Raw genomic sequence first — 22912 nt, forward strand, 5'->3', positions numbered from 1 at the left:
AATATTCTATTTGTTACTAATGCCTCAGTGCCATTTCTTACAAAGCGTAAAGAAAAGAGGGCTCTTAAAACTTCCCTAAATGTTCCAGGGCTGACTAAAGCCAAAATAATCTGACAGTCATGGGGTGTGACAGGTAGCTTCATTTTATGACAAAGAAACCACACTACAAGGCTTGCTCAGTCTGTGAGGGAACAACGTTTTATTTTGGGGTGTAAAAATTACCTCAGCAAGGACAAGTGTGTAGGGGCCTGCCATACAAGGCATGGAATGCTGTGACTTTTGATAGCAAATGAGGTGGCATAGCCGCCAAAGAACAAGTCAAAGGCTATATATGTTAACAGGAAAAGTGCTCCCCGAAGCTAGCTGGTCACATGGATCTCTCTGCTCAGTCTTCAATTCCAGTAGATGTGGGAAAAATGCATTTTTTTGCACAGATGAAGTGGCTCTTAGTGACAGGGTTCAGGACGGAATGCAGATTCCTTGCCTGCCAGCTCCCCAAAGCCACACAGATCTACCCTGAAGCGAATCTTCTTGGATTTTTTAAAATGTCATTTTACTATATATATATATTCCCTAAACATCATTTAACACACCTTTGCTTCTTGTCAGGGAAGATGGGGAAAGGAAAGGCTGTTCCAGTGCAGTTTCACAATTACAGACGCAAGGCATCACACAGCAAGCTGTCATTTCCTTGGAAGACATATAGAAATCGGATTCTGCTCTATCGAGAAGCTATCTTAATGTAGACTCCATTCTTTGGTCCTAGTGTAGCTTGAGATTTCAGCTGCAAAGGAACCTGAGGAAGGGAAAAGAAACAGGAGATGGCGCAAGTTGCACAAATAGACCAGAACTATTGCTTGCAAAGTGCTGGGCAACCCACTCAGGAGCTACACTGACATCCTACCTTTCTTTCATTATGGACCTCAAGGCAGCATGCACAGGGCTCCCAGAAAGGATCCCACCCAACCACTAACCAGATCTTGGTTTGCATCAGCAAGGCTGCAACATCTTGCATCTTTTTATCATAGCAACCTCTGGCCATGTGCCTGCCCAGGTACCCTGGCTCAGGGATCATTGTCAGAGGGTGCAACTGCCTTACATTTCTGTGCTCAGCTTCTATGGGAGCTTGGGTAAGGCCAGAAAAGAGGCTTTGAAACGGGGGGGGGGGGGGGGGGAGATCCCTGGAGTCCCATGAATCTTTCATGCAGGAATTCAGCCCTAGCAATTCAGCCCTTCTCTGATGGAAGAGGGTAAGTTCTTCCCTTTCCAACCATGGCTATATTTGGGGTGGAACTGCATATCTGGGGTGGAACTGATCGGAGCAAACTTCATCAAGGGTGCTTTCCCTCCTTGTTCTTCAACACCTTCCAAAGCCAAATGTTAAATCCGAGAAACGACACAGATACGAACCTCGGTCTCGGGGCAGGTTTCAAACCTGAATTTCTGCAAGATTCTGAGCAGTGTTATCTTGATCTCCATCAAACCCAGCTGCACACCGATGCAGCCACGAGGGCCTGCACCAAAGGGGAGGTAGGCGAAGGGGTGGCGTTGGCGCTTGGCCTCTGCTGTAAACCTGGGAGTCAGGAAGATTAAATAGCTGCATGAGAAATGGTGGGGAAGGATTAACAGGCCCGTGGCAAACATTGTAGGGACAATGGAAAGAAATTCTGTCTAAACATCAGGAAGAAGTTCCTGGCAGAGCGGTTTCTCAGTGGAACAGGCTTCCTCGGGAAATGGTGGGTTCTCCATCTTTGGATATTTTTAAATGGAGGCTGGGCAGCCATCTGATGGAGAGGCTGATTCTGTGAAGGCTCAAGGGGGTGGCAGGTTACACTGCTAGCAATAGGGTTGTGATTGTCCTGCATAGTGAAGGGGGTTGGACTAGATGACCCATTATGTCCCTTCCAACTCCATGATTCTATGATAGTAAAGTGGATTTGATGCTACAATAGATGATAGTTTCAACAGAAGACGTGTGGAATTCCTATCATCCGGGAGGGGGAATCTCCCTGGGGAGGGCACAACATGCAGCTATCTTGAAGGATAGTTGTTTGGGAACTGAACAGTAATGTGCCAAAATACACCCACACATAGAAAGGACATTGTTATGAAAGGACATTGTTATGACATTGTTATGAAAGAAGGATGGAAGACCCCACCATTCCAAGGCACGGTGTGTTCCGTCACATCACAGAACACACAGAGCAAAGCTAGATCCAACCAGAAAAGTAAACTATGCAATTAGATTGAGTCTCGCTACCCTGACTTCTGATGAAGTTGCACTGGAGGATGTTTTAATTACTGACATAAGCCTGAGAGTACCAAACTGGTCCCTGAATGTTGCATGCATGCAACATGCAGTTCAAGATCCCTTCCTATGAAGGTAACAGACAGAATGGATCTCAGTGGGAACTGTAGTGGGAGCTGTAGAGCAGGGGTAGTCAACCTGTGGTCCTCCAGATGTTCATGGACTGCAATTCCCATGAGCCCCTGCCAGCAAATGCTGGCAGGGGCTCATGGGAATTGCAGTCCATGAACATCTGGAGGACCACAGGTTGACTACCCCTGCTGTAGAGGAAGAGGTGGGCAAGATAACTGAGGAAGAGAGCAAATGGTTTCTTCCAGGGTATAGATCCCATTGTGTTTTGAGCTCCCAACTCTTTACCAGGGGACTATGAGTAATAGTTGCATACAATTTACATTACAGTTCCTTGGAAATAGTATGGAAACAGCTATCTGCATAAAATGGTGGAATGGCATGGTATTTTAGATCCTGAAATTTGTAACCATTTTACTGTATTTTATTATATTTTATTGAGTGTTGGTTTTAAATGTTAAACATAGTTGTGAACTGCACTGAGCCTTCAAAGTATAAACAAATACAATAAATAAAAAGTCATTCCAATAATTATTTCAATATAGAAGTGATTCAACAGCACACTAGAAAAAAAAAATAAAAAGTCCCAAAGCCCAATTCCACCTCTCCAACAAGAACAAAAGATTAATGCCAACTTAACAGAATAATGAATAATTAAACCATAATGGAAGAGAACTAAATCTAATAATAAACTAGACACATGAATGTGGAACCGATGAAGAACTAATTGCTCAAAATGCATTAGGATTTACAGGTTGAAATAAGTAAATTGGCATCTGCTCCTAGTAGAGCAGCCTTTCTCAATTTTCTTTACTGTTGAGAAACCCCTGAAACATTCCTCAGGCTTCAAGAAACCCCAGAAGTGGTGTGATGCTGCAGAATGCAGTTGGGAAGCATAGCTGTGTACACACCCTCTTAAAGCCCTCTCCTTCTCACCCCCTCCAGGCCCATCACTGGCCATTTCAGAGAGGGTGGGTGGGTTGGCATGACCATATATGGTCATGTTACCCAATTAACATTTAACAAATTCTGTCTGTCTGGGTCCAGATATTGCTCAATATATATTAAGAAGGTATGGCAATCCAGGTCTTACTGGAGGACTTGCGGAGAAACCAAGGTCTACCAAGTAAACATTTCTGGGTGTATTAAGACATAGATGTTGGAAGCAAGTTTCATTTATTAGTAGCAATCTCAAGCCTTCTCAGGCTTGCAAACTCCCTGCCTCTTCCCCTGGCACATAGAATCACTGCTGAAAACTTTTTGGTTTAGGAAGTCTTCAATCTGGTTCCAATTTGTTGTTAGGTCCAACTTTCAGGTGGCTTCAAGGAATGGGGCTTGTTACTTCCCATTTCTAAAACCAGTAATGCTGTGATTCTGACTCCTGATTACTGAGGAAGAAACAAATCCCAGTTTGTTGAGGCCTCTGCATTCAAACATGACCACATCCTGATGTTAGCTTCAAGCAGGAACCTTGCCCGCCCCCCAACCAGGAGGGGGAGAGGGAGAGAGAGAAGGATGGATCGAGAGCAAGAACTCAAGACTAAACCAGACCTTCCTCACAAACAAGCCCTGTTTTGTGCAGAGCACCTGACCCTCTGTTTTTGTGCATTGCTTCTTCCTTTCTTTATTAGCCCCATAAGACACAGGGTGTGATCTGATTAGGCCTGAACAATGATACAAGCAAGGGGAAAGGGCAGTTCATGTACCTCTCAGGAATAAACTTCTCAGGTTCTGGCCAGATTTTTGGATTGTAATGGAGGTGCCCAACCGCAAGTTCTACTATAAAACCAGCAAGGACACGTTGTCTCAAAATTACGCAGTCTCTTGATGCTTCACGGGTGAACCTACAAGACAAAAGGTTAAATACTTCAGGGACATAAGGACAGGAAAGCAGAGACGCATTGAAGAAGCTTTTGAATGTAAACTATCAATGTCGGGCCTGCCAAAAGAAAGGAAAATACATGCCTGTGAGCACTGCAGAAACAAATAGTCCACAGTGTGTAGAGAAGATGTTTCCGTCTGTAAAGATTATAGTGATGGAATCATAGCTTTACCTGAACAAAGTGCTACATGCCACAACTGCTTCTTGTAAACAAGGTCCTACTACTCAGACAGCTCATTTTTGTGTTCTGCGACTTCTCCACTCAGCTCCTGTCGCCATTTATCTGGCCCAGCAGTTTTGCCAGAGTGACGGAAGAGCGCTGCTGGGTATTTAAGAAAGTCCTTCTTCAAAGAGAGATTTCAGCTGGGTCCACTGACCTGAATGCAGGTGGATACATGCGTAGAGTCTCGGCTATCACCATATCCAGGTAGAGGAGTCCATGTATGTTTTGGCAGTCAGGAACATCCTTGAAGAAAATAAAATCACTCATATTGTGATCTGGAATACAAAATCCTGATCAAATATTCAGAGAGGTGGTACAATGCTGGGTGTATAACAGGGAGATGTGAGTTCATATCCCCACTTGCAATTAAGCTCACTGGCTGATCTTGGGGCCGTCACAATCTACTTACTTCATAAGGTTGTTGTGAATATAAACTAGACCCCCTCCCCTATTTAGGTATGGTGTCCCAAGCTCAGGACACACATCTGACCAATTAAAAAAGACATTTTAGGTTATTGTACTGTTTTATTATGAGCCTCTTGTGGCGCAGAGTGGTAAGGCAGCTGTCTGAAAGCTTTGCCCATGAGGCTGGGAGTTCAATCCCAGCAGCCGGCTCAAGGTTGACTCAGCCTTCCATCCTTCTGAGGTCGGTAAGATGAGTACCCAGCTTGCTGGGGGGTAAATGGTAATGACTGGGGAAGGCACTGGCAAACCACCCCGTATTGAGTCTGCCATGAAAACGCTAGAGAGCGTCACCCCAAGGGTCAGACATGACTTGGTGCTTGCACAGGGGATACCCTTACCTTTACCTTTACTGTTTTATTAGTCTGCTTTGTAGTCTGTGATTTCTACTTCAGTCCACTAAGTAGTCATGAACTTCCCAATTTCATAGAATCATAGAAACAGAGTTGGAAGGGGCCATACAGGCCATCTAGTCAACGCAGGATCAGCCCAAAGCATCCTAAAGCATCCAAGAAAAGTGTGTATCCAACCTTTGCTTGAAGACTGCCAGTGAGGGGGAGTTCACCATCTCCTTAGGCAGCCTATTCCACTGCTGAACTACTCTGAATTTTTCCCCCTGATATCTAGCCTATATCGTTGTGATTGTAGTTTAAACCCATTACTGCGTGTCCTCTCCTCTGCAGCCAACAGAAACAGCATCCTGCCCTCCTCCAAGTGACAACCTTTCAAATACTTCCGGGATTCCCCATCTATCATACATGCTCTAAAAGTAGCAAAAAATATTCCCCCCCTGAATTTAACCAAGGCCTTGCCTCCTTAGTAAAACCCAGTTTGTCAGATGCACAGAAATTCTATCACAAAACAAAGCAACATTCACCATACAGTTTATTAGCTTGCTGGAAAATAGGAATGCCAGTTTCTGAACATTGGGAATGCTTGCCAAGTGTCCAATCCAAGGAATAATATATTTATCATGGGGCTTTAAAAAAGAACAACAATATCAAAATGTATGAAATATGCAGTCCGGTAGATGAGAACTGCATATTTCATACATTTTGATATTGTTGTTCTTTTTTAAAGCCCCATGATAAATATATTATTCCTTGGATTGGACACTTGGCAAGCATTCCCAGTGTTCAGAAACTGTATGAAATATGCAGTCCGGTAGATGAGAACAAAGAATGCATCTGTGATTTGTTTGAAGGGATATTTTTTAAAACTTGCTGTCATTTTGGCTGAGTTATAAGTGTCACATTGCCCCAATCTATTGTGTAAATGTAGGAATTGTCAAATAACAAAAAATAAGACACAAAAGTAAAGCCAGTTTGGTGTAGTGGTTAGGAGTGCGGACTTCTAATCTGGCATGCCGGGTTCGATTCTGCGCTCCCCCACATGCAACCAGCTGGATGACCTTGGGCTCGCCACGGCACTGATAAAGCTGTTCTGACCGAGCAGTGATATCAGGGCTCTCTCAGCCTCACCCACCCCACAGGGTGTCTGTTGTGGGGAGAGGAATGGGAAGGCGACTGTAAGCCGCTTTGAGCCTCCTTCGGGTAGGGAAAAGTGCCATATAAGAACCAACTCTTCTTCTTCTTCTTCTTCTTCTTCTTCTTCTTCTTCTTCTTCTTCTTCTTCTTCTTCTTCTAAAAGCAACCTCCAAAACGATGGTATAATGTCAAGATGAACATTTGCCATTGGCACCAGTGATTAACAAACCCCCAAAGGCAAAGAATATTATTGGTATTCTTCCCCCCCCCGCCCATTCCTTATGATTTCTCCAGGATTTCATATCAATCCTTTCTGATCCACTTTGACCATGGGGGAAGGCCCAAAGGCACAGCAGGTAGCATTTTCTTCCACTGAGGCTTCTCTGGGGAAACAGTACAAGCTGCTGCTTGGTCCTGCCAGCTGGGGGCAGCAAAACTGCATGCAACACTTGGCCACACAAAGCCTCATATAGATGATCCAGACCAAAGAATCTCTCAAACAGAAATGTCAGTGGATAAACTGCCAGAAGTCTCTTTGCATTGAGAGGAGCTCAGTGTTGCAGAAATCGGGGGGGGGGGGGTTCTGGAGCTTAATCACAGGAGCCATGCAGGCTTGTGATGTCAGCCCTCTGTTTAATAAACCTTTTGTGCATTATTTCCAAGAAAAAAGAGACAGCAGAAAAAGGGACAGCAAATTGGACACAAATGTACATGGCCATATTGCCACTACAATCCCAAGTGGACAAAGGGCCACAGGACCTGGGGGCACCAAAGGACGGAGGCTCCATTTAGCTTACTGCTTTATGGGCTACAGGTAAGCAATGATGGAGGGTCTTCTTAAACATCTTTCCCTTGAACTTCTGGACATTGTGCCACAAAAGAAGGCACGCATCTCCTCTGCAGGGGAAACAGGATCACTGGCTATTCCCACAGTCTGCAGAAATCCAGCCTGTGTCATCCCTCTTTATCCACCCCACCGATGCTGAACCGATGGCCGATGGGAATGGAAAAGAATATATACAAGCACATCCACAAAAGCATAAACCAGCAATTTAAGAACAAATTCTTAGGATCAGCATTGACCTTAGTGTCTGCTGAAATGCAATCCTGTTTATTTTATCCAGGGTCAGCAAGCACACTAGCAAAAATACTTCATCAATTGGATCAAAGCCTATTGGCAGATCAAAGAATGAAGCGCAGTTGCCTGACCATTGCCAACTTCTAGAAGCAGGATAATCTACAAACAAATCTAGATCTAGCTCTAGGGCAACAGAGGCCAATGAAACCTGATAACGTTGGACAATATTAGAAGTATCCCACTGCTATAACCACATCAACTGGCAGGACACTGTTCCAGGATGGATTCACACAAAATATCTCACAGGATATCTGTCTGAATGAAGGTTTTGTGTTATTTATTGACATGCTTCAATTATACCCCACCTTTTCCCACAGTGGGGATCCCAACGCAGCTTACAATGTTCTTCTTGCCTCTTTTTTATCCTCACAACAACCCTGCGAGGTAGATTAGGCTGAGAGAGAGTCACTGGCCCAAGATCATCCAGAGAGCTTCCATGGCAGAATGGTGATTCAAACTGGGGTATCCCAGACTGATCCACTAATCACTGTGCCACACCATTGGAGGGAATCACAGATTTGCAGGATCAACCCAGAAACCTGGACGCTGGTGCAGAGGGTTCAGCATTGCCCCATGGACCAGGCCATGAGAATCACAGGACATGGAAATAATGTCCATGTCACAATAGCATGGAAAGCTGAGCATCTGAATAAAGGCTGGTTTGCATGGTTTTTTCTTCAGGATTTACACTGTAGAACACCGGTGTCATGTCGTATATCTGAATCCCTTCCCACTTAAAAACCTCCTTGCTCACAGAGTATGAATGTGTCAGGGAGAAGAGTTTTAATCTACGCAGTTGGGGGAGAACACAAGTGCCAGGTGTAGCGATTAAGAGTGGCAGCCTCTAATCTGGAACCAGGTTTGATTCCCCACACCTCCTCCACATGCAGCCAGCTGGGTGACCTTGGGCCAGTCACAGTTCTTTCAGAGTTCTCTCAGCTTTATGTACCTCACAGTCTGCAGAGGGGGAGATGAAGGACAGGTGATTGTAAGTCACACTGAGACTCCTTCAGGTAACAAAAAGCAGGGTAATACAAACCAACTTTTCTTCTTTGAAACATAGAATCATAGAACTCCAGGGTCATCTAGTTCAAGCCACTGCACCATTCAAGAAATTCCCAACTAGTTGCCCACCTACAGTGACTGCAATTCCATGCGCAGGTGATGCCCCCCCCCACAAAAAAACGACAACACCCAAATCCCTTGCCAGTCTGGCCTGGAAATAAATTGCTTCCGAACCCCAAAGTGGCATTTTCCTGGGCATGCAAGAGAGGGCCACAAGAGCCAAACACTGACATAATCCTTCCTGCTCACCCATTCAAAATCTGCCTAAATTTAGAGAATCAGCATTTCTGTCAGATGGCTTTGTAGCCTCTGCTTAAAAACTTCCAAAGAAGAAGAACCCACCATCTCCCGAGGAAGCCTGTTCCACTGAGGAATTGCTCTGTTCGGAACTTCTGGATGTTTAGCTGAACATTCTTTTGAACTAATTTCAACCCATTGTAGCATGGAGGAGACATGAGGCACACTCCTGTGTTGCAGGGAAGAAATCACTCCCCCAGTAAGAGTCTCAACTGAGCCTGGGGTGTTCAATACCCAATTCAATCCACTATGCTAATTTCAGGAGTCTTCTAACAGCTTTGGTCCTACAATGGCAAGCAATAAATGATTTGTCATTTTATCTCTAGGCACACACTATCCAATGGAGGCCCAGGGGGGTGCCCAAGGGTTGACCTCAAAGGGGGCAAAGTCTCCATTAAACTCTGATTCCTCCCCTAGCATTGCTAGCTCCTAGGTAGGGTCTGGAGATCTCCTGGAATTGCAACTTGTCTCCAGATGACAGAGATCAGTTCCCCTGGAGAAAATGGCTGCTTTGGAAGGTGGACTTAATGGACATTATACCATGTTGAAGTCCCTTCCCTCCTCAAATTCCACCCTCCCCAGACTCTTCCCCCAAATCTCCAAGTAACTTCCCAAGAAGGAGTAGGCAACCCTAACATCCCCAGATGTGGGAGATGGATTATGTCCTAGGTCAGGGGTAGTCAACCTGTGGTCCCCCAGATGTCCATGGACTACAATTCCCATGAGCCCCTGCCAGCATTTGCTGGCAGGGGTTCATGGGAATTGTAGTCCATGGACATCTGGAGGACCACAGGTTGACTACCCCTGTCCTAGGTTATTTTATGAAAACTTATTTTTACACTGAGATGTAAAATCTCTACTGTGTTTATTGAGGGAAACAGGAATAAAAACTATAGGCATGTTCTTTCCAAGGGAAACCAGAATAAATCTGATGTATTTTTTTTTAGCATCAGCACATGATCCAGGATATGCTGTTATCTGTTCTATTAAATGAGGCAGTGGTTAAGATTAGCAGTGGTTAAGAGTAGCAACCTTTAATCTGGAGAATGCTCTTCTCACAGAGCAGTTCTATTAGAGCACTCTCAGCTCAACCTACCTCACAGGGTGTCGGTTGTGGGGAGAGGAAAAGGAGGGGAAAGAAAGAGTTGGTTTTTATATGCTGCTTTTCCCTACCAGGAGTCTCAAAGTGGCTTATAATCTAAGGTAACCAGATTGTCCAACTTTTGGAGGGACATCTGGGGGTACCTGGCAAATTGTACTTATGTTGAAATTTTACAATACTATTTTTGATTTCTATGCATTCTATGAAACTTTTTGTTGCTCCATATAGACCAAAGTCTTAATCAAGAACCCCCCCCCCCCCCGGTTAATGGTGTCCTGCTTTACCAACGTTAAAAACTGGTCACCTTATTCTAATCACTTTTTATAAGCGGCGATTATACGCTACTTTGAGACTCCTTTGAGTAGTCAAAAGTGGGGTGCAAAAAAAAAAAAAACCACTCTTCTTTTTCTCCTTTTGGCATAGTTTACTCTGGAAGAATGTGGCTTTTAAAATACACTCATGCCAGGAAGTAATTTCACTTCTCCCCCTGCACTTAAGACATCACAGATCTCTTTATCTGTAAATTTGTCTGATACATTCAACATTTGTTCTTGGGTGGCAGAAAATGTCTCCTGGAGGGAGGGAGGGAGGCAAAGAGGATATTAAAATGATAAAAGGACTGCAAGCCACCCAGACACCAAAGGCAGAGATGTGATATGTATATACAAAACAGCAAGGAGATGGGTCCAAGGAGCATTGCACCAGTGGAGAATCCCTGAACAACCTGTGGTTTTATTTGAAACTTAAATCTTGCCCACCACGGAAATATTCTGCAGCAGTTACTGGAGACATTTTGGAATAAGGAGTCTTCAGACCTCCCATCTCCTTCCTTCCCCCACGCCCATCTCAGCAGACATTTGTGGTATCACTTGGAAGACAGCCGATAAATTTAAATCCTCCTCCTCCAGCTGGTAGTTGCAGCAAAGAGGTGACAGCGCTTTAAATTAAGGGCCTGGGAATATAAAAGGCCCATGTGTTTAGTTTAATCAAATGTTCATTTCCTTAAGTTTGTGTTTATATTAAAAGGCATCATCACCACCAGTGTGAATTTTCATGCTCCCACAACAGAGACTGTCACGTGGTTTCTGCACAGAGTTCTCTTTCATACCGTTTTCCATTTGCCAGGCTCGATGAGCTACGCAGGCGGCAGCGGGAATGCCCCAGCCGCACCCCTGCAGAATTCAGGAATGTGCCGTCTTCCCAGCGAGCCCTGCTTCAAATGGGGCCCACAAAACTTTATATCTATGAAATAATTCAAAAAGCCCCATGCTATGCACATCTGGACTAACAAAAATTGTGCACTGGCTAAGTCATAAATATCACAGCATCCACATAACCCCACAGCATCTATGGTTGGTTTGTGTATATAACACCAAACCATGGTTTGGCATTTCAAGATTATATCCCAGGCTCATGCATCCCCCCTTCCCTCTGCCCCTTTGCCCATGCACACTAATTCAACTAGCTGTATCCAGTTTAAGACAGTTTGCTATTGCATATGAACTGGCAAGCCTTCCAAACTGATTGCAAACCACGGTTTAAAGCTGGTTTCCAATCTGGGTTTGCAGGGGAAGCACAAACTGTGTCTTCAGATGTAGCTAATAAAAATGTGATTTGTCCAAAAGTGGGAAGTAATGAACTGAATCTTACCATGAGAGAGGAGGAGGGAGCAAGAGAGGGAAGAGAGTTAAGTTATGTAATAGTCGAACACAGCTCAGTGTTATATTGCGAATGGATTCCTTGGGTCATCCCAGAAAGCGATGCAAAAGACTCTGAGCACTGTCTCAGTTCTACAGGACCTGCCTTCACTATATAGAAGGTGAACAGGAGGATGTACGTGTGCGTAGAGAGGGCAATGGAATGATATACCTGCTGGGATATTTCTAAACTGCTTTCAACCTAAAGGGACCTCTAAGCTGGCTTACAGAAACTTCCACAATACGAAACCAATTTTAGCAATACAATTTAAATATATAAAGAAAATAAACACATACTGAGTAGACTTTGAGCCACAAGCTAAGAGCTCTTGCAAACTATGTGTGTTCTGGCCATAGCATCTGCAACAGGAGGGCAGTGAAGTCCAAGGTCAGCCATTAAAGTTCCAGGGGAGAAAGGGGGAGGGTCCTTGAAGAAGAAGAAGAGTTGGTTCTTATATGCCACTTTTCTCTACCCGAAGGAGGCTCAAAGTGGCTTACAGTCGCCTTCCCATTCTTCTTCCCACAACAGACACCCTTTGAGTTAGGTGAGGCTGAGAGAGCCCTGATATTACTGCCTGGTCAGAACAGCTTTATCAGTGCCGTGGCAAGCCCAAGGTCACCCAGCTGGTTGCAATGTGGGGGAGGGCAGAATCAAACCCAGCTTGCTAGATTAGAAGTCCACACTCCTAACCACTACACCAAACTGGCTGTTTTCCCTATTTTCCCAGCATGTTCAGATCTCCCTGAACTGTATCTCTAACTTCCAGGGTGTTTGTTACTCCTCCCAATTTGGTATCACCAGAAAATTTAATAAATAATGTGCTAATATGTTTCTTTGACGCTTTCAGTGTTGTCCTTTGGTTTGGTTTGGTTTTTGTTACCTCTGTGGGTTTGCATACACAACAGTTTCATTGTTGCGAGCTGCAACCACGCACGTCTGGCAAACTAACATACAAATACTGTCAACAGATAAATATTACGTGTTATAGAAAAGAAGGGCTCCACAGGGGGTTGTCATTTTTGACAACAGACCTTGTAAGCACCTAATTCAGGCTTTCTCAACCAGGGTCTCAGGACACCCTGAGGTATCTTGACAAGCCTGGAAGGATTTCCCAAATGACTGGGAACAAATTAAGTTTTTAAAATCTGTTAAACATTTATCGGGTTATATAACTATACGTCCAACCCTCCCCCCCCATCCCAAAATGGCTAATGATGGGCCTGGAGGGGGTGAGAGGGGGAGGGGCCATGGATGAGCGTGTCCACAGCTCTGCTTCCCAACAATATTCTGCACAATTGTGCCACTTCTGGGGTTTCTCGAAGCCTAAAGAATGTTTCAGGGGTTTCTCAACCACAAAAAAAGTTGAGAAAGGCTGATCTAGTTCCATCCTGAGTATACCCGAATCGGAGCCACTGAAAGATGTGAACAAAGTGACTCTGGAAGGGCTAGATTCCCCGAGTTTGGAAAAAGAGTCTAGAAACTGCTATCAAGTCTGTGTTCACGTGAAAGATGGCTTTGGCACAGGCTATTCACTGTTCACCCATCAATGCAGTCCGGATTGGACATTTCTGCTTCCCTGTGTGCAGGCTGCCTTGTTCTTCTCTGGTGGTGGTGGCACACAGAATGCACAAAATTGCTCTACCTCCAGTGGGAAGTTGCTAGTCCAGGCCTTTTGCCCTGTTAATGTGTGTGCATCAGACACTGAGTTGTATGGAAATGCCAAAGCAGCAATTTCTGCCTCCTGGGTGGATGAAAAGCTGTCGCATTTCATCACTGGATTTGACCATTTTTTCTGCTGTGCAGGGAGTTCAGTAAACTATGTGAGTATGGGGAGGGGTGTTAAAATAAAGACATCGTGCAGGAATGAGAGCATAACATTGGAGTGGACTGAATGCCTTTGATAGGACGAAGGAAGGTCTATGTTTTGAAATGAGCTTAAAAAAAATCTTTGGTGGGCTGTGATGCTGTAACTGAATCAGGCATCTCACTAGGGAAAAAGAATAAAATGGGACTTGAATGGATGAACTGGCCCTGAAAAACCGGCTTATCTTAAGAACATAAGAACATCTAAACAGCCCTGCTGGATCAGACTGATGGTCCATCTAGTCTAGCGTCCTTTCTCACACAGTGACCAACTGGTTCCTCTGGATGGCGAACAACAGGGAAGAGAGGCTGAGACCTCCCCCTGCTGTTGCCACCTGATTCTGGGATTCAAAGATTTAGTACCTGTGAAAGTGGAGGTTCCCCTCAGTCACCATGGCTCTCAGCGATTAACAGAACCACCCTACATGAATCTATCTAACCTCCCCCCTTTAAAGCTGCTTATTCCTGTGTATAAGTGTTGATTGGCTGAGTCTTGCGGTCTCACTTCCTGTCTCAGTGTTGATTGGCTGAGACTTGTGGTCTTACTTCCTTTCTCAGTGATGATTGATCCTGGGTCCTAAGGACAACACTCAAGGGTTGGCCCCAAGGCAGAGGGCTTCCCCACTCCTAACCACTGGACCTGTGACCTTCTGCCTCTCAGGCATGTGTTCTCCTGTTGGCTTATGGGCCTTTCCAATGGGTATCTAAAATAAGTATGGGAAACAATTATCTTTACTTCTCCTTTGTGTTTGCCAAATTAGATAACTCAGCAATTAAAGCAAGTAATCCTGTTTACAGAAACAAAATCAAGAGCTCTCCATCATACAGGGTGATTATTGTTGTCCCCGATAAGGAGAAACTTTGCTTCCGTGCTGCCACATTAAACATTTCTGCTGCAGCTCATAGCTATAAAGCATTTTATCATGACACTTCGCTTTTGTAAGGCACCTTTTGTCGAAGGTACGCAAAGCTTTTGATAGAGATGAATGTAATTAACAGTCTTCTCCACACTCACGTCATTAGTAACTATAAAGTACACATTATCTTTGTCTTACACAAGGGGAAAAGCAGAACTGCCAACATCAAGTGCTTAAGAATTAGGAGATTGACTTCCGACCTTGAGTTTGTAGGAATGGGACTCCCTTGGGCTGTATGATTTAAGCTTTGGTTCACGAGAGCCTGAAAGTTAAGCCTGCACATTTGAAACTGCTGACTTGCATATGGTTCCAGCAGGACAAGGGTTCCTAGATAAAGACCTGCTACTGAAGGCATGCCCTTGGAAGAGAAAGGGATTACAAACACCAGAAACTTGTAAATGTGCCCTTTTTTGGGAAAGGGCTAAGGGGTGGATCCGGTGCCTTTAACATCTCCCAAAGAAGAAACTGAGTAGATGACTCTTTCATCGTTCCACTACATGATGGAGAAAGCAACGCCTGTCAGAATTTTCCTTTCCACGTGACTCTAAAACGAATAGATCCTGTATTCATTTTGCCATCTTGTATGGGTGCAGGATACCCTCAGAATGCTAGGATTATTTGGACACTCCCCTCTCTTTAAATAAAAGGCAATTTTTTACAGACCTAAAATATTACCTTGTAAAAATTCACAACACATACATCAGTTGGGGGAATCTCAGAAACTGGAGGCTGCTGCTTCAGAGCTCTACAAAGCACTTTGACCTTCCCCATGGGTAACAGAAGCAGATTCAGCTATGCAAAAGAAGCCAAGATATAAATATAGATATAGAGATATATTTTGCATAATCTGCATATCTTGGCATGGGAAAAAATTGGCCACGTGATGCACTGTTGTAATGTGGAACAGGGGGGGGTGAGGAGTGAGGAGTGCTTTTCACACTGAAAGTGCTAAAGAAATACTAAATAATAACCACCTCCTTGCCATTCTTGGGTTGCAGCTCTTGCACCACCTTCTGGAAAAACCCTCTGAGAAGAAACGTTTCCATTCTGTTCTCCTCTGCTTTGGGCATGGAGTCTGGAGGGGACAGGGACCTCTGTAGGGTACAATGTCATGGAGTCAATCCTCCAAGGCAGGGGTAGTCAACCTGTGGTCCTCCAGATGTTCATGGACTACAATTCATGGACTGCATTTGCTGGCAAGGGCTCATGGGAATTGTAGTCCATGAACATCTGGAGGACCACAAGTTGACTACCCCTGCTCTAAGGCAGCATTTTTCAACATTTTGGCCACAGAATAGCCTCTGAAATGATTTTTCAGGCTTCAAGGAAACCTGGCTGTCAGCTGGCCACACCTCCCTGCCACGGCCCCATAAGTTACATGTCACAGGAAGTGACATCATCTGCATTAACTGGCAGTCTTGAGGAGGACTGGGAGGGGGGGAGTAGGCATATAGGCTCCCTCCCCTCTCAGGCACAGAAACCATGAGAGAATTAACTCACACTGGAGGGGGGAAGGGGGCAATGGAAGCAGCTAGTTCTGTAGCTTGTGGCCAAGTCTATCAAGACAGGAGAGGAAATGCTGCAGATCCCCTCTGGAGCTCGACAGACCCCTGGTTGGGAATCCTGTGCTAAAGCATCCATTTTCTCCAGGGGAACTGTTCTCTATAGTCTTGAGATGAGCTGCAGTCCTAAGGGATTCCCTGGAGGCTGGCATCCCTGCTTGGCTGAGGCAGAAGAACAACTGTTGACATATTGCCAGGGAAGGTATACATTCAGAAGTACATTTTTAAACGGAGAGGGCTTTGCTGGAGGAAAACCTGCATGTAACAGCAGTGACGGTGTTTAACCTCCCCCTCTCTGCCCTACTTTCAAAGACTGTAATTTGCAGTGACTTCTTCTATCAGTTTCATCAGAAACTCAAGTCTATTCTTGATTGGGACTCTCTGTTCCTTCTCCATAGGTGAAGAGTCTATAGCAGAAGTATCCAGGTCAGAAACTTCAGTTTTGAAGTTTAGAATGTAGCAGACCTGATGTTAATTGGGCTACTTTCCTTGTCCCCTGTGCCCTGCATTTGTTGTGTGTTTCTTTCCAGGCTAAAGTATAGACCATAGATTCCTAACCAAGGGTCCAGGGCCCCCTGGGGGTCTGCAGGAGCTCTAGAGAGGGTCCATGGCCTTTTCTCTCAATAACCTCAGCCATAAACTAGCAAACTGGCTGCTTCCATTGCTCCCCCTACCAAACATGAGTTCTCTTGTGGTTTCTGTCCCTGAGAGGGGGCCAAATCTGCATGCCTACCTTCCCCTTAAACTGCCTCCTCTTTCTCCTCCCACAGTCCTCCTCAAGCCTGGGTGTTAACACAGGTGGTGATGTCACTTCTGGTGACATGGCACTTCCAGGGGGGTGGCAGGGAGGCATGGCCAGATGACATCACTTCCAGGGCTACTTGCACCCTGAAAAATTGTTCTTCCATGGTCAAAAGGTTGAAAAAAGCTGGTATGGACAATAGTTCTGACCTTTACAACTTGGCCTGAATGATCTGGGTCCAGGACCCTTTAAGGCTAGGATCCACAATGTTGTGCTAGTGGGCATACACCAAGTGGGTGGTGCTCTTAGCCAGCGGGGCTTCTAATTGGCCACTGTAAGATTCAATTGGCTCTGGAGGGAGTCCACAGCATTTCCCTCCCACATTAATAGTCTCAAACACAAACTAGCAAACTGGCTGCTTCCATTGTCCCCCACCCCCACCCCAGTATGAGTTCTCTCATGGTTTCTGTGCCTGCCTGCACGCTTACTCCTGCCTTAAACTGCCTCCTGTCTTATCCCCACTCAGTTCTCCTCGGGCCTGCCTGTTAACACAGGTGGTGATGTCACTTCTAGTCACGCCTTTGGGGTGTGGCAGGGAGGCATGAAAAATCATTTCAGGGGCTCCCCCTTGGTCAAAAGGTTGAAAAAAGCTGGGCTATGCAGGTTAAAGTAACACTGTTTCTGTCGCAGCTACTGTTTGTTTTATTCTCTCTCACAGTCTTGTCTTGCAGTGTATTCTTGAAAGTCCCCCTCTTCTCTCCTGTACCTGGACTTCCTCTGTATATGTGGCTCCACCTCCTGCAACCGCCATTTTGTGCTCACCACCCTGAGTCAGAATGCTGAAGGTGCCCACAGGCTCAAGATGGCTGGGCACGCCTGCTTTAGGAAAAGCATATACTGGTCCTTGAGAATGAAGAAATAATTCATTATCCAGGTTCTGCACCGATTTGCCCGAATGCCTGCTCAGTTGCCAGCTTTAATTGGTCCGTGAAAAATGTCCTTTTTTTTTGCCTTAATGTATTTTAGCATACCACCGCTGTTGCTCACTGTAATGCTCTTTTTTCCCCTCCACAATTCATTTTAAAGTGATTTTGCAATATCGTTTTATCTTTGTGGGGAGCTCTCTTTGAGCGCTTTGCAGGAGGAAAAGCTAGATTAAACACTTAAATGTAAATATGTTCATCATGCCTAAAATGGTTGAAGTGCCCTAAAGCAGGGGTAGTCAACCTGTGGTCCTCCAGATGTCCATGGACTACAATTCCCATTATCCCCTGCCAGCAAATGCTGGCAGGGGCTCATGGGAATTGTAGTCTATGGAAATCTGGAGGACCACAGGTTGACTACCCCTGCCCTAAAGTATGCCAGTGTTCACAGAGCACTCATTAAAAAAAAGAACAAAACAACATTTCAGGCCACCAAAGTAAATTTACAACTCTGTCCATGCTCATTGACAAGACATTGCAGAGAAAACAACGTGATGTTAGTAAACCATAATTCAATTGAGGTCTAGTTCTGACATAACTTTCCGCAGACACAGCATGACTCCTGGAGTAAATGGAGTAAAATGCATACATCTCTTGTAAATGTGGCAGGTCAGAGTCCAACAATTCTATAAAACTTTGCTTTGTGGGATGACCCATTCCACACGGCCCCAGCAATGTCCTCCTGCAATCAGCCAAATGTTGCAAAAAAGATGACACCAGATCTGGCCCTAAATAAGATCATGAAGTCCATGCTCTGTGTCCACCTCATTTGGATTTTCCTTCATCTTATGTTTTGCTCCCCTTTCTGCACCCCCCAGGAGAGCGTGCCCATCTGTTTATGATTTATCCATCACAATGTCTTGTTTCCGATTGCATAGATAAACACTCTTGGTTATTTCTCAGGCAGCTGGTTAGCTCTAATTACACTGTAACTACATCAGAACCATGGAAACCTTTACCACCCTAGGAGAAGAAAAGAGGTATCTGAAAAAGAGCTGTGCAGGAAACATTATCCTGATTTTGTTTACCCTCCTAGACCAAACCTGTCCTCAGGCCTTTAATCCTTCTGGTCACAATAAAGCATTTTCTGATAGCACGAAAACATAACAATTAAAATTTCATAATCCCATATACCATGGGAGAAAAAGCTGACGAAGCCCCCTTTTCATAGCTTGTAAGAATGCATGTTTTAAATAAAGACCAGATTTTTTTTTCAGCTATCAATTAATTTGTGGTCTAAATTTGTGTGTGCGCGCATGTGTGTGAGTGCATAGTTTTCAACAATTTCTTCAAGCTTCCAAGGACATTCCTAGCATAGCTGGCTCCTGAGAGAAAATGAACGATGAAGACTTTCATGAAGGAGACAAGAATTTGCTGCGTATATTTTACGGAACTGTACAATTGCAAATATTTGCTTACTAACCCTGTGGCTGTTGCATGTTTTCCAGGTGGTGTGGCTGTGATCTGGTCATTTTAGACCATGATACTTTGCCAGTAACTGTGGCTGGCATCTTTAGAAGTAGGACACAGCAAGATGGAATTTCATAGAATCATAGAATAATAGAGTTGGAGGGGTCCTCATGGGTCATCTAGTCCAACCCCCTGCACCATGCAGGACACTCACATCCCAATCGCTCGTCTAGTGTAACCTGCCACCCCTTTGTGCCTTCACAGAATTAGCCTTTGTCTGTGTGGAGTGTGTGAACACTTACTGTGCATTTTATTTACTTCTATATGGGTATGTGTGTATGTGTTCCCCTCTTATTTTCTCTGGTTCTTTTTCAGAGAGATGATAAATAGCTGATTGCACATTAACAACGATATCTTTGAGGGGAATTCTAATGGGTCTGACTGCAGAATTGCCTCTCTTAGCTAAGCTGGAGATATCTTCAGGGGATAGTTGGTGTTTGGCAAAACTGGAGACAATGAGTGAGGTGCCGAATGCAGGTTTCAGCTGATACATCAATACAGCTTCAACAAAAAAGAGAATCTGAAAACCAATAAAGCCTGGCTACCACTCCTAAAAAAAACATGAGAATAAAAAACCATGGAACGCTAAAAACACTTTGCAATGGTCTATCAGATTAGACAGGCCAGCCCATGACTAACGGACTTTTGAAGTGATTTTCCCAGACACATTAGAAAGAAAACTCTTTCATTAGAATGAAAAAGTCCATCAGAAAGAAAAACTCTTTCTAATGGACTTGCTAATGAACTCCAACCAAATACAGGAAAGGAGCTTCCCAGTTCCAGTCCAACCCTTGGGAGACTCCAAGATATGAAAAGAATGTTGAATGTTATATATATACTCACACACCACCCCCTGAGAAGTAAATAAAATGCCCAGCAACTGTTCACACACTCCACACTCTGGCACTGGGAGATTTCATCTTTCTGTGCCCTACCTCTGAAAATGCCAGTCACAGTTACTGGTGAAATATCAGGGACTAAACTATCAGACCATGGTCACACGACCTGGAAAATTCAGAACATCCGGTTGACTCTGGCCATGAAAGCGTTTGACAATCTAGCCACTTCATGTGTTACTAATTTCCTACATGGATGATACTTTCTGATCTAAAGCTGTAATTGTCCTGTTGCTTCCCAACCACATGTGTATCCCATAAATACATACACTGAAATATGGCATGTATGTGTTTATCATGTGGTTTCCTCATAATTTCCTATACAGAAAGGCATTTCAATGTGCAGAAATGCTTACATTTCAAGCACCCCTAAGATAGCAGGGAATATACTGGAAGAGAGGGGATGACTCAAAATACATTTTGAGCTATTTGAGTCATAAAAATATATGCGGGCCACAAAATGTTTTCTTGCATTGCTCCCATGTATTTCTGGACTTCATACATTATTCGAGCCAGTCAGCCACAGCGGTTTTAAGGTTGTATTTGGAGCCAGCAGATGTGTGTTCAGATTCCATTACTGGACCCAAAGCTCACTGGATAAATTGGGATGCTCCTTAGTCCAACCAATTCTCCGAGTCATTGTCTGGGGAAAATGGAAGCTGGAAGGACCAGGTCTTGTGACCTGAGATCTTTGGGGGAAGGATAAACACATAACATAGAATCACAGAATCATAGAGTTGGAAGGGGCCATTGAGGCCATCTAGTCCAACCCCCTGCTCAATGCAGGATCAGCCCTAAGCATCCTAAAGCATCTAAGAAAAGTGTGTATCCAGCCTTTGCTTGAAGACTGACAGATTATAAACATCTAGCCTTTGCATACTGAATTTCTCCTCTGTCCTGCTCCCCCCCCCACCAATTCTGACTACAGCTACAATGCCCAATTCCACTTGTCTGGTAGCTCTAGCCCAGACAGCTGGATGATTGCGAGAGAGGAAATTTAATTAAAAAGTCAAAAATCCTAAATCAGAAAAAAAGAGCTCTCCAATCTCTCCCCTCCTTCCTAACTTGATGTATAAATAGAGCCCATCAAACTGATGAAGGGTGCTTATTATTTCTTTTAACATCATGAGCATGAAGAGAAAACTCAAAGGCTTTTTCTCTAGAGAGCACATGGCATAATCACTCACTGCTTGTGTGGGATTCTACTGGAGAAAGTTGAACAGTATTTTTAGGATTGTTTATTTAGGGCGGTTTTAAAAAGAGAAGAAGAAGCCACCCATGGCACTGTAAAGTGCTGTCATGTAAGGAGAACGGCTCGATATATATAAATAGATAGATGACAAAAACAGACGTTTATTTATTTATACATATACACAGGCACACATTCGGTGACCCATGAAAAATTGGCTGCAATATTCCTTCATGGGTGCCTGCTTGCTCCTCCAGCTTCTGACACTCTTCCCTGCTCCACACCCCTCTTCCTGCTGCCTCCTGTTCCTGTTTCTTCTGCATCCTCCTCCTCTTACCCACAACAGTGGATCCCCTCCCTGCTGCTCACCAGACAGAAGGAAAGAAGATGGGGGCTGTAGGAAGTAGACATAGAGCACTGACTGGGAGCCAATCATGGCCAGTGGCCATCACCCTTCCTCCCTCCAGTGGTGCCCATTTATTCTGGAGGCTGCTTAGAGTTAGACTATGGGCTCCCTGTTGGCTCCAAAGCACTTTCATTTGGCCAGCCTCTTCCTCCCTTCCCTACTGCCTTGTTCAGACTGCTGCCTGTTCCTCTCTTTCCTGAGGTCTCTACAGATGCTGCTGCCTGTCTCCCTGCCCACCGAGTCCTCGGCTTAGCTGGCTGCCTCTTCCTCCCATTCTTGTGTTGTTCAGTTGCTTGCCTGCCTGCTTGCCCACGTCACCTCTGGCTCCTTCCTTCTCTGCTATCACTGCTGCTAGGCAGTTGTTTTTTCGTTAGGCAATGGTTATATGGTTTCCAAAGAATTTCCAACATAGCTGTGAAGATCAGTTTGAGTTGCATCTGCAAAGGTACAAACATTGGTTCTCTGGTTTGTGAGTTTTTTTTTTTAATGCGATTTTTATTTTAAAATTTTTGGTGGGTAATTTTGTTGTTGTGAACTTGGGCGTTCTCCAGGTTTATAGAAAAATGCCCCTTTTCTGAACTTGGCCTCATTCTTTGGGTCTATCAATCTACATGGGAGCTAAGTTCAGCATTAGATAGCTGACAAAAACAGACAGGCAGAATTCAACAGCAGGGTTTAATTGTTGGTTGACAGTGCTTTGCTTTGTTAGACAGGCTGACTGCAAAACAAAAATCGACCACAGCAATGAGGTATAATCATTGCTGTAGGAAGGAGAATAACGGAGGCATGACTGTTGTCTTACTGAATCCTATTATATTCTGTGCACTATAATATAGGACTGAGGGCAGGAACATAAAGTACATTTCAATCATAACCTCTCTCATTGGATTTCCACCCCATTCCCTATATGCTATTTATTTTCTCTTTCTATTATTTACATATTACTAATTCTCACTTCAATGGTAGAGATGTGCGGCCAGGTAGCTTAGTAAAATGAAAAGCGACCCACTCCCACAGCCAAATTTCAATATTTCAAGATTTTTTTCCCGTTTACAAAAATTAATTGCTCTTTGAGATAAGTGTGCACGCCTTCTCCCAAACTGAAGCACATATCTTCCTTCTTTATTCTTGGAGGGGGGAAAGGAGCAAATGG

General features: G+C 44.4%; 1 protein-coding gene across 6 annotated transcripts in view; it reads right to left on the minus strand.

Annotated features, from left to right (window-relative positions):
- Positions 1-176: 176 nt before the first annotated feature.
- The window catches only part of TBXAS1 (thromboxane A synthase 1), a 272497-nt gene continuing 249761 nt past the window's right edge, over positions 177-22912 (minus strand). For all 6 annotated transcript variants that reach the window (XM_077339797.1, XM_077339793.1, XM_077339798.1 and 3 more), the window contains 4 exons: positions 4637-4725; positions 4084-4221; positions 1411-1573; positions 177-796 (listed from right to left, as the gene is read on the minus strand). In XM_077339797.1, the coding sequence (XP_077195912.1) occupies positions 722-796; positions 1411-1573; positions 4084-4221; positions 4637-4725 (465 nt within the window). In that variant the 3' untranslated portion in view covers positions 177-721. The remainder of the gene's footprint in view (positions 797-1410; positions 1574-4083; positions 4222-4636; positions 4726-22912) is intronic.

This window comes from Paroedura picta, chromosome 5, assembly GCF_049243985.1.
Source record: "Paroedura picta isolate Pp20150507F chromosome 5, Ppicta_v3.0, whole genome shotgun sequence".
Taxonomy (NCBI): domain Eukaryota; kingdom Metazoa; phylum Chordata; class Lepidosauria; order Squamata; family Gekkonidae; genus Paroedura; species Paroedura picta.